Genomic DNA, 11,409 nt, shown 5'->3' with positions numbered 1-11,409 from the left:
GGTATTGTCTGTGGGCTAATATAGCTTTGGGTATGTTCACTGCCAAAAGTAAATTAAACATTTTCCTTGAGATTCGCTTAGATAGCAGTGTTTGTTTATGTAGTGGTTTATCTGCGTATGAAGAAGTGAGCGGGAGTAAAGTGCAACTGCAATTGCATGCAGTAAATCCCAGTTATACTAATATTCCTCACACCTAATAGCTGGCAAATACACGTTTCTGCACTTCCAGCAGTCTGCCTTAATTTATCTCTCTCAAAGGGAGAGCAAACATTTTATCACAGGTTGGTTGTTGTGGGGTATTTTTTTCTCTAAAAAACCCCAAACACACCAACACTGAAGGTTACAGAGGTGGTTATTTTTAGAAAGTTTACTCTTCACACACATAATCAAGACTATCATACTTTACTTGCTTTCCTCCAACTGTTACTAAAGCCATCCACAGTCTTCAAAATCCAAGCGTTATGAAGTGCAAATGCCTGTGCAGGAAAGCGCTCCAGTACGACTGAGTCCTGATGACAGGCTTAATCCCAAGTTCAGCAGAAACTCAATTGTGCTCCTTTTTCTCCCTGAGGTAGTTGAAGAGGACATCCAGCCCTCCCTCAACGACCTCAGGCAGGGGCCGAGACAGGGGGTTGTGAGCAATGTGGAGGCCTTTGTCCATCGGGTTCCATGCAATGCGTGGCAGCCGTCGCAGTAGGTAGAGGTCATCTGGGAGAGTCTGTATGGCATTGTAATCGATGTTTAGCAATTCCAGAGTGCTGATGAAGCAAAGGGACCGTGGCAGGGTGCGTATCTTGTTATTCTCTATGATAAAGATTTGCAGATTGACCAGATACTGGACACTTTCTGCGATGTCTTCAAGCCTGTTGGACCCTAGGTGCAAAAAGTCTAAGCTCCTCAGTGCAAAAATGCAGAGGGGAATCTGCACAAAGCGGTTGTTACTGAGGTTCAATTTCCTCAAGCTCGTCAGATCAGTGAAGGTCAAAGGCAATTGCGAGATGCAGTTGTGTGAGAGGCTCAAAACCTCCAGCTTCCTGCACAAGCTGAGCTCTGCCGGCACTTCTGTCAGGCGGTTCATATTGACAAACAAGACCTTCAGGTTCCTCAGCAGCCCAATCTCTTTAGGGAGACACTTGAGGCAGTTGCCACCCAAGTTCAGCACTACCAGCCTGTCCAGTTTCCCCAGTGAAGGAGGAATCACCACCAGCTGGTTTCGTGAAAGGTTCAGTTTCTGCACCTCGGGCAGTCCCCACAAGAAGTCAGGTACGCTGGTCATCCCTTTCATTATGAGGCTCAAGCTGACATACCGCAAGCCCCGTTTCAGCAGCGACTTGGGCTCTTTCCCTGAGAGAAGAGCATCTTCCCATGCTGACAACTTTGGACCTTTCCTCAGGAAAAACGTGCTTCTTCGACCCTCATTCTTCGAGTGCTCAGTTCCCATAACACCCTGTATCTCTCCTGAGAGATGGAGTGAGGTTTTTCTTCCCTTGCAAGTGCTATACCAACATACAAATGCCAACAGAGGATGACAGCTTGCAGGAGGCAGGAAAGTCAAAGCAAGGAGATAAGGAGGAGCCTGTGAAGTGCATTTCAGTCCACCGGGGCAGTTTCCATAGCTGCTGAGGGAAAGTTTCACTTTTGGGGGCTTATGCTGGTCTTGGTGCACAGTCTGTAATGAAATACTTGCTCCCGACTTGCGAGCAAACCTGTTTAATTCAAACTGAATGCCACAAGGCAGCTGTCACTGTCATTTGGCCTGGGCTTTATTGGACAGATATGTATCTTCACTGCAAAAAGGTCACAAGGATGCTGTATATAACTTCACCATGTCAGCTTTCTTGCCTATCTGGTACATACCATGGCTACAGGACAATTAACAAGAGTGACTTCAAAAAAAGCCCCAAGCAATCACAGAAGCACACAGAAACACCTAAAGAAGAAAACAAGCAAACAAAGAAGCCCTCATTTCAATTCAGACTTAAAGGATGTTTTTACAGTCATTTTTATGTTTCTGATTTCACTGACCAGAAAACTTGGCGTGCTGCAAAATTGCAGGTAAAGACTTTTCCTGTGAGTCCTTCTGAGCTGTTTATTCATTAATAAAAAAAAAGTAAAAGAAAAATTTAATACTCGTAAAAAGTATTAGCTTTTATATCCCCTTTGTGGTGAGGAAAGGCCTCTTTCTTTTCAAAAAGGGTGCCACCTTCACTGCAGCTGTGACATTTTCCAAGTGGTATCTGCGCCCACTGGATGATTGCTTGCTACCCACGTCACCAAGTGTGAGCAGTCGTAGCGTGCAGTTCTGCCCAAATTATACTGCCCTACACATCCTGTGCTACTTTCACATCCCTCAGCAAGATTTTTGGGGTCTGGTTGTTTCGTGCTGCTGAAAATGTAGCCACATGATGTCCTTTTCCCCATGAACTTTCCTGTCTTTCCGGGCTATTCTGGTGTGCGGGGGAACAAGCAGTCAGATAGCTCCAACTATAAATGACATTTAACTCCAGGATAGAGGGACTGATGGGAGAGGAAGGAAGCAGTGAGGTATAATAATACCCAACAACAGCTGAAGCTAGCTCTGCTGATGAAAGGAAATGGTATTGCTACAGGAATATGCAGTGAGTTTAAACTCGAAGGGACCCTAAAAAGGATACGCTTCAGGCACCATTTAAATTAGGTGAAAATTGAAGCAAATAGTGCAAGACTTTCAGGGCTTTTCCTCTCCAGTGGATCTGTGGTGATGGAGATGTTCTGCTGCTGCCTGAGAGATTTGGGTGCACCTTCCCCACCACTTCATTTCAGGAAGCCTCACCTAAAAAACGCTGCATTAGCTCAGATGCTAAAGGACTATGTATGAAGATGCAGCTGGGAGTCAGGGCACACAGAATCACAGAACCACAGAATAGTCTGCATTGGAAGGTACCTCTGGAGACCATCTAGTCCAGCCTCACTAATAAAGCATCATCATCTACGGCAGGTTGTACAGGATCACATCCAAGTGGGATTTGAATATCTCCAGAGGAGACTCCAACAGCCTCTCTGGGCAGCCTGTCCCAGTACTCTGTCACTCTCAGTGTGAAGATGGTTTTCCTCACATTCAACTGGAACTTCACATATTCCAATTTGTGCCTGTTGCCCTGTGTCCTATGGCTGGGCACCACTGAGAAACATCTGGCCCCATCATCATGACAGACACCCTTTAGATATTTATAAGAGTGGATGAGATCCCTTCTCAGTCTTCTCTAGGCTGAACAGCGACCTCTTTGGACTCAGTACCTGCAGTACCTTCTTACTGCCAACCGCCGGTCAGCCTCTTTGCAGTTTTGGGTTCCTCGTAGAGCTGCACTTGTCTGGGAGGAGAGGGAGAGGGGGACCATCCTTGCAATTGTGTCTGACGAGCAGGATCCTAGAGCAGGAGAGGAGCCAATGCCACAGTGAGAAGCATGAGACGGTGGTGAGCTGAGTGAGCCACCCAATTAAAGCATGCACCTTAACAGGGCTGCATGGCATAAAAGCAACTGGTGCTGAGGCTGAAATATTGCATTCCCTGGAGCGCCTGGGCAAGCCTGGAAAGGGCTGAGGTCGGTTGTAGCTGTTTGGTTAGAGGTGGTTGGCAGCCTGACTGAGAGCCACAGATTCTCCCCCTCACAAGTATTTTCTGCCAATATTTGTCGGTTTGCAAGCAAACATTATATTAAATCTCATCGCAGCCATAAGCTCTGACTCAGTGTTCTTGTTAATCATCATCCAAACCCGTCGTCCTGCCGCTGTAGGCAGAGGAGGAGTGGAAACCCAACAGCAGGCCAAGCTTGGGACAAATTTGGCTTTGCATGACAGGGGGACCTAAGGGTAAAATGTGGCCCTTCAGCCCAAGCAGCTAGAGAATCAAAACCGAGAGCGTCTCACAAGTCCTGACTGGCTGCCCAGCTGCTGTTAAAAAATGCACCTATTATCAGACAGCCTATGTGGATTTGAACAAGACATTCCCTTCTGCAGCAGCAAACACGACAGGAAGAGAAAAACCTTTTAGAAAGCTTTACAAAGTTGGGCATTTTCTTTCTTTTAATCATACTGCTGGAACAAGGAACCTGCCGCAGCCCTGAGAGCAGCCGGTATCCCTCCCTGCGCGGCTGGGCTCACACACATGCCCACGGCCCCACAGGTGCTTCAGAGCGCTTCCTTCTGGAGGTGACTTTTCACAACAAATGAAAACAAAACACAAAGGAAGCACAGTCTCCCTGTAGCAGCTTCCCTCTCCCTTTCTCCCCCTCTCTCCCCCCCTCCTTCCCCCCCCGCCCTTGTCTGGACAGATATTTTTGGATGAGAACATTGTCCCCATCTCCAAAATGCATTAGAGTTCACAGCCTGGGGACTTGGCAGTGCCCAGCCCGGTCTCTCACCACAGAAATCCCCATTTCCTAACAGCGTGACTCAGCCAAAGTGCCCTGTACCCTGCCCTGGTTTTGCATCACGCCGCCAATTTGAAACTAAGCCCGTACAGTCTGGGTTGGGCTGTCGGAAAGCTTCACCCAGGGCTCTCTATCAGATGTGAATGCTTGCTCTGCTTCAGCCTCCCAGCATCTCCTGCTATTGCATTGCCACATCTCCATCACCCCTCATGCAGCAGCAGCAAAATGGATTTATAAAAGGAATTCCACATCTGCAGCTTCCATTGTCCAGTTCCCTTCCTGCCTCTGCGAGTACCGTAACAGCACTGTGTGCGGGGGGGGGGGGGGGGGGGGCGGAATAACCATTTCCTTGTCTTTGTTCTCCAACAGAAAAACAGGCTATTGAGCACACTTGCAGTTGTGGAGATGGGAAACTCTGAGGCAACCAAATCAAATTCCTTTCTTGAAACCGGGATAATAAAACCACAGTGGCCTCATCTGGACATCTCAGGAACTAAAATTTCTGAACAAAAATAGCCCCTTCTCTGCTTGGTGCCCTGGACTGGTTTCGTTCACACACTTTTCAGTTCCTTTTTCTCTGAGTTACCTGGTGCCCTGCCCAGCCCTGCACCATGCTCTGGGCACAGAGCCCATCCTCTGGGCTTCCCTTAGGGACCTTGGGCCGCTTCAATGCTGACCTGCCTGATCCATGCCTGGCACAAAGCAGAAATCAATTTTGTGCATGCAGGTTTGGCAAGGGAAAAGACCCCCAACAAACCAGCCAACCCCCAAACTGGTGGGATTCACGGGATGCAGCGCACTCAGTAATTGCTTTGTGGATAAAATAAAAATGTTAGTGTGCAGAGGGAAGGGGAAAAAAGAAGAAAAAAAGACCCAAAACTCACTGAGGAGCTTTGTAGTCTAACTAATATAACAAGAGAAACTGCACTATTAGCAACGATAAAAACCTGGTATGCTGACAAAAATGACAAGCTGTATTTTCTGATGTTCTTTGACAATGCAAATTATTAGATTTTTTGATTTTTTATTTTTTAGATTTTTTTTTTGAAGGAAGAAAGATTGTCAGCCCTGAAAAAAAAAACCCTTAAAGAGGAGTTCACAAAGACCTGAAATTTTGAATTCTATTAGCTATGGGCTCTTTTATTTGCCTGCAGGTTCAGAGGCTCTAGAATACACTTGGGAAACATTTTCAAGCTTTTCTCTGCAGCCAGGCAGGGGCTGGACAATTGCATTGGTTTTTTTTTTAAATAAAAGTTGAGAACATCACATAATTATTTTTCCACAGGATTTGAGCTTTTAATGAAATATCTGATGTCATTGGGCTTTTAATGGAACCCTAGACACCTTCACACACTGAATTCAAATTTTGTTTTCCCGCAAAACCAAGTTCTGTCATTGTCTTTTAAACTGGTGAGCACACAGTAGATACCTGTTTGATCAGCATATGCCTTTAGGTTCATAATTGATTTTGAAGCAAATTTCGTGTTCTTTCAGGAATCAAAATCTTACATAATTCCTCTGGCTCAGCTGTATTTTAAAAAGTATTAATATAACAAGGAATATTTAGATTTTTAAGCATAGCCTTTTCTAAAATGCTAGGAAGTTCAACCCATAGACTTTCAGAAGAAATTTTCATTGCACAAACACCTGTCCAAATGAGGATGCAGAAACTGCCTGACCCTTCCTGTGACTGCATCATGGTTTTCCCCTATCCAACAGCTCAGCCCCTTGCCCACTTCCCCCTGCCCCCGGCGTGATGGGTGGGAGAGGCAGAAGAATGAGAATGAGAGAACTCATGGGTTGAGATACAGACAGTTGAATAGGGAAAGCAAAAGCTGCACACACAAACAAAGCAAAATCAGGAATTCATTCCCCACTTCCCGTGGGCAGGCAGGAGTTCAGCCATCCCCAGGAAAGCAGGACTCCATCATGTGTATCAGCTACTTGGGAAGGCAAATTACATTGTTCTGAATGTCCCCCCTGCCTTCTTCCTGCAGCTTTATAAGCTGATCATGATGTCATATGGCCCCTTTGGTCAGTTGAGGTCATCTATCCTGTCTGTGACACCCCTTCAACTCTTTGTGCACCCCCAGCCTGCTTGCTGGTGGGTGAGAAGCAGCAAAGGCCTTGGCTCTGTTTAAACACTGCTCGGCAGTAACAAAAACATCTCTGCATTATCAGCAGTGTTTCCAGCACAAATCAAAAGCACAGCCCCAAAGTAGCTACTAGCCAAAACCATTGTAGGAAGGATGATTTAGCTAAAAAGACTTCACTTGTTTCAAGTTCAGCAGAAAGCAACAGTCATGCAGGAGAAAAATTCACTACAAATACAACTGCAGCTACTGAACCATCTTCTCACGTGCTATTCCTTTCCTCTGAAGTAAATAAGGGCTTTTATAAGTGCCAGTGCCATGCAGACTGTCAAAGACATCCTCTGGTTTCTGTGCTAAGGAAGCACATTTTGTAGGTTCTTAACTACTTCGTAGTGGTTTGTTGATCTTGCAGCTATTCTGAATTACTAAGTCAAATTTCAAAGGCAATTTGAGATTTATGAGATGTGACACAAGACAGGAACAATTCTTAAGGCAATTTCAGATTTCCTGTTAATTTGTTTTTAATTGCGGTGCTGTTAACAGTCTTTAATGCCTGGGTGTCCCTGGAGCTTTCCTGGAATGTTTTATTAAGGTCCCATGTGGAGCTGCTGGATCGCCTGACCCATGAAGAATTGAACCTGGAGGTGAATGACTGCTTGTGCAGGGGCTTATTTAACACGAGCTTCTGCAAAGTTTTTCTGCAGACCTCTTGACAGAAGACAAGCTCAAAGCATCTATAGTATGCAATAAAGAGAGGGAGATTTGTGTGTGTACGTAGACTAGTAAAGACAGGCTCAATTTCTCCAATAGTCAGTGGCCAACAGCAATGTTCATGTTTCATGGAATTACGGGAAGTTGTGGGTTTTTTCTGCAAACTTGCAGTAGCATTTTGAAATTCTAGAAAAATCCATAAGAAAAGTTGGTCAGCTCCTACTCCTGCCACAAGCCAATTGGCTACTCTGTCTATATTAAACAGAGGCAACCCACAACCCCACACTGTGGTGTCACCCGTGTCTTCTGGGACATCGATCGTTCTCTTGGCCACTGCCAGAACCCACCCACCTTAGATGCTTGCCCACTCCTTCACAGGAAAAAGATAGCTTAGCAGATGGATATTCCCTAGTCTGAGAATACACCAAGGACCCTGTCCTGCTTATTCAGTCATCTGTGCACAGCCTCTGTGTCCCAGCCTTCTCCTCTTCTCATGGCCACCATGGTGACAGATATGTTTATAAACACATTCAGTCATTACATGGGGGACACTAGCACAGTATAGAAAGCTTTTTCCATTCTATTATTCATCACTGCATTTATGAGCAGTCTTGTCTACGTTCAAAAAACCCCTTAAAATAGTGTATACCTGCCAGCAATATGGACATTTGCTAAATGCTACTTGTGGTCTGTGACTTTCTGGATAAAACTGAAAGAAAAGTTGGAAAAGAATCTCCAAACTGGAGAAAGCAGCTTTTAGTATAACTGCTGCCACCTCACCTCTGCCACAGGCATTCTTTTTGACAGAACACTTCAAGGTAGTTTTGTTACAGTTGGAATACATCGCAAGAAAGAAAACAGCAGTTCTTGGAAGTAGAAGAGACAGCCTGAATTCTCCTTGCCTAAACCATATCTGATCTAAAAAGGTGTGGGTTTTGACCTATCTTATAGCAGGAGTCTGATCATCTACATGTCCATGACATGCGTACTTGGTTGGCCTTGGTGCAGAATGCATCAATACTTGCCTTTCTTCCCTTTCCATCTATTTTTTTTTGGACTACAATTCCTCCCAGACTTCTTACAGCACCCAGAGCAGTTCAGTTGCCTGTGGTGTACAGCTCCCAGCCCTCTGAGGCATCCCATGGCCAGGGGCTATGCATCACTCTGGGCAGAGGGAATCTCCCCACCACTCCTAAAGCTGTTGTTCCAATTAGTTCTCTTAAACATCTGTGGGTGCAGACAGTCTAAAAATAAGCACAACTCTGTGGTCTGCTGGCAGAAGTCCTGGTTCCTCCTCCACAGACTGTTCAAGTGTGTTATGTTTAGCAGGGCACTATAGTTCCATACTTTTTCTGGAATTGGAAAATCTACGCTCTGTTCTGGAAACAAAGGGCAGAGATGACCTCGAGGGTCCTGAGCAGAGAGAATCATTGGGGGTCCTAAGTGTAGCATGTGTAATGTAGATACAGATGGGATTTAAGCATGACCATTAATTCAGCATTATCTAGTAGGAGTCTTACAGACTCTCCCTGCTCAATCTGCCAATATACCGATTTTGATAGATTGTTTTTAAAATAAGTGATTCTCTCCAGGCGTTGCTAACGTTAATGTGTCTGTGTCCTGGCTCCATGGGCTTCTGTGTGCCACAGTAAAGCCCAGGTGACTGAGTGTTCAGTGCTGCAAAGTTCATTGCTGCTCTGCCATCCTTATATTTTTTTAATTTTAACCGCTCTGAGTGTGTTTGGAAATGCTGTTGTATCATAAAGTCTTAAGGGACAAAGCCAGAGGGAAGTCATCATCTTAGAAATAATATCAAACACCAAATGATCCATTTTTTTGTGTCTGATTTTGTGTTTAAAATAAATGTGCACTTCTCCAGCTGAAAGCACAGGTCCTTTTTATCTTAGTCTTCACAAAATTTGGCAAATCAGTACTGCAAATCAATGTGACCCAGTGTGAAGGGTTTCAGGTCTTTCCGTCCAGAGTCCATTACAATAATGATTGCAAAAAAGAACTTAGGAAATAATTCAATCAAAGCTGCTGCAGAGCCTTAATCCCAGATCCATGACTCTTACACAAATTTTACTGATATACGAAGAAACTCTTCGTTTACCTTCATATGCCCGATAAATGATAAAACAGAATCTAATTAAAACTCCCTAAAATGCATACCAGTGTCTCAGTTTGGGATTTATCAGAGACATTAACAAATGAAAGGGCAGGCATCCCTCTAGACATTTGAAGACTCAATGCTGACAATTAATAGCTTGACTTTTAAGTTTCCAAGCTCTAACTTAAGGAAACATATTGGGTGCTCATCTTCAAAGGACTTGAATGAACAAATAAGACTTCTCGGGCAATCAGTAAAGCAATGCATCTAGGTATTATTAGTATGACAGCAATATTTGAAATCCCATGAAATAGTATGAGTCACTGTGTGGTCAAAGAAAGGGTGGTGAGATCCAAGACAAGTTGCAGTTAAGGGGACCTAAGGACTTCATGCAGAGCACAGCCTGGAGCCAGAAGATATAGCCCAGTAGGTGAAAAGAAGTGCATGAAAAGCTACCTGTATTTAAAAATTACCATAAAAGGAATAAAGGAGCAAATCAAAGGGAAAATAAGATCCTGGAGCTCAAGTACAAGCAAAAGAAAAAAGCAAGCAGAAGAAAGGCCCACCCACAATCATTGTGTCTCTTACTTTCCGATCTCTAATGAGCAACTTCCCAATAGAGAGAATCAAACACGAATCTGTTCTGTACCTGCACATCAGAAGAGATTAATTGCGGTGTACAGCCACGGGGTTTCAGCACTTACTGGACTGTGGGAAGACAGGATATTGCAGTTAATGATTCCACCTGAGGTGGAACGACAGCACATTCAGCAGCCAGGGAGGTAAGCAGAAGGTGAGTGTTGATGCTCTGATGTGTGCCCAGGTCAGCTAACAAGAAGGCAAGCTTTTTGAAAAATGTGGAATATGATGCATGGCTCAAAAGGAACGCAAATGACAATACCGAAATTTAAGAATGAAATAAAAACAGGAGGTCAGATTGGGGTGAGCAGGGCAAGGGGATGGAGTATTTTATTTTTAAACTTATGTTTCTGGACCAGAGAAGCAATATTTGCAGAGGATTTGAAACAACACTGCCAGCCTCTGCATTTGTCATGGAAATTTACTACACACACAGCTCAATAAACCTGTGCTGGCTGCATGGGGAGATTAATTCTGGCCTGGCTGGAACCAGGACACCGATGAAAGACATTGTATGATATGGTTGCCTCTGAGATCTGGAATTGAGACCTGGTGACCCATATTGGCTCTTCCCATGCTGCAGTCTTAAGTCTGACCTCCTCTCCTGCTGTCTTCTACTCCCCTATACACGCAAAATTCAGGAGCTTTGGTTCACATGCCACTGTGTTCACACTATCTTTGATGCTGATCTGCACGTTTTCTGACTCACTGCATTTCACTTTTAATTTATTGGATTTGAACAAATGTAGGCAATCAGAGGAAAATGCAATTATAAGAGAGTTGCAGCTGGTTGTTTTCCAAGCTGTAAGAAAGCTTATCTCTCAGCCATATCACCAGGGCTGGGTGTGGATGTAACCTGGGTTGGTGGGCTTGGTGCAATGTGACGGCAGATGATGGCAGGTGGTCTGTTTCTTTCTGTCCTCCATGGAAATGGATTCAGGTTCTCCAAGGTTAATGAAATTTGCTTAGCCATTTTGTGACTCGTTTCATGAGTCTGGGCTGAACATACAATGCGTTACAAATGCCTTAATTGAGTCAGTTTGGCAATCCAAAGAATGAATATACACACACGATCTCCATAAGGTATATTTAACTAACAGCTTGGAAGCCACCAGTGCTCTACGGGTTTCGACAGGTAACATTTTAGGAATATGGATTTTGGCAGCTTCACCTTAAAAAGCCACTGGTGGAATGGAGCAGCAAGCAAAAAATAATTCTTAACATGCTGGTTTTACCTGCCCTTGAAACGATTGTGATACTGGAGTAATATTGGGTAATATATGGTGACAAAGGAAAGGTGAAAATACCCCACTGATATGTCCACAGTCACCTGTTCTTGAACTTCTCTAACTGCACTTTTTCACTGCCTCACTCTGGAGCAAACTACGTGCAATACAAGTGGAAAAGAGCTAAGTGCACTTCTTTGGGTGGAAACCGAAATGGAAAT

General features: G+C 44.5%; 1 protein-coding gene across 1 annotated transcript; it reads right to left on the bottom strand.

Moving 5' to 3' along the window:
• Window positions 1-544: 544 nt before the first annotated feature.
• On the bottom strand, window positions 545-1,589 carry LRRC30 (leucine rich repeat containing 30; the record flags this gene model as incomplete). The annotated part of the gene is given in 2 exon segments (XM_084260743.1): window positions 545-1,501; window positions 1,503-1,589. Coding segments are annotated over 2 exon segments (1,044 nt in total).
• Between the last annotated feature and the right edge of the window lie 9,820 nt (window positions 1,590-11,409).

Source organism: Gallinula chloropus (genome assembly GCF_964237585.1).
Source record: "Gallinula chloropus genome assembly, chromosome: 2".
Classification (NCBI taxonomy): Eukaryota; Metazoa; Chordata; class Aves; order Gruiformes; family Rallidae; genus Gallinula; species Gallinula chloropus.
Note: the sequence above shows the minus strand (reverse complement) of the source record. Positions and strands in the feature narration are given on the sequence as shown.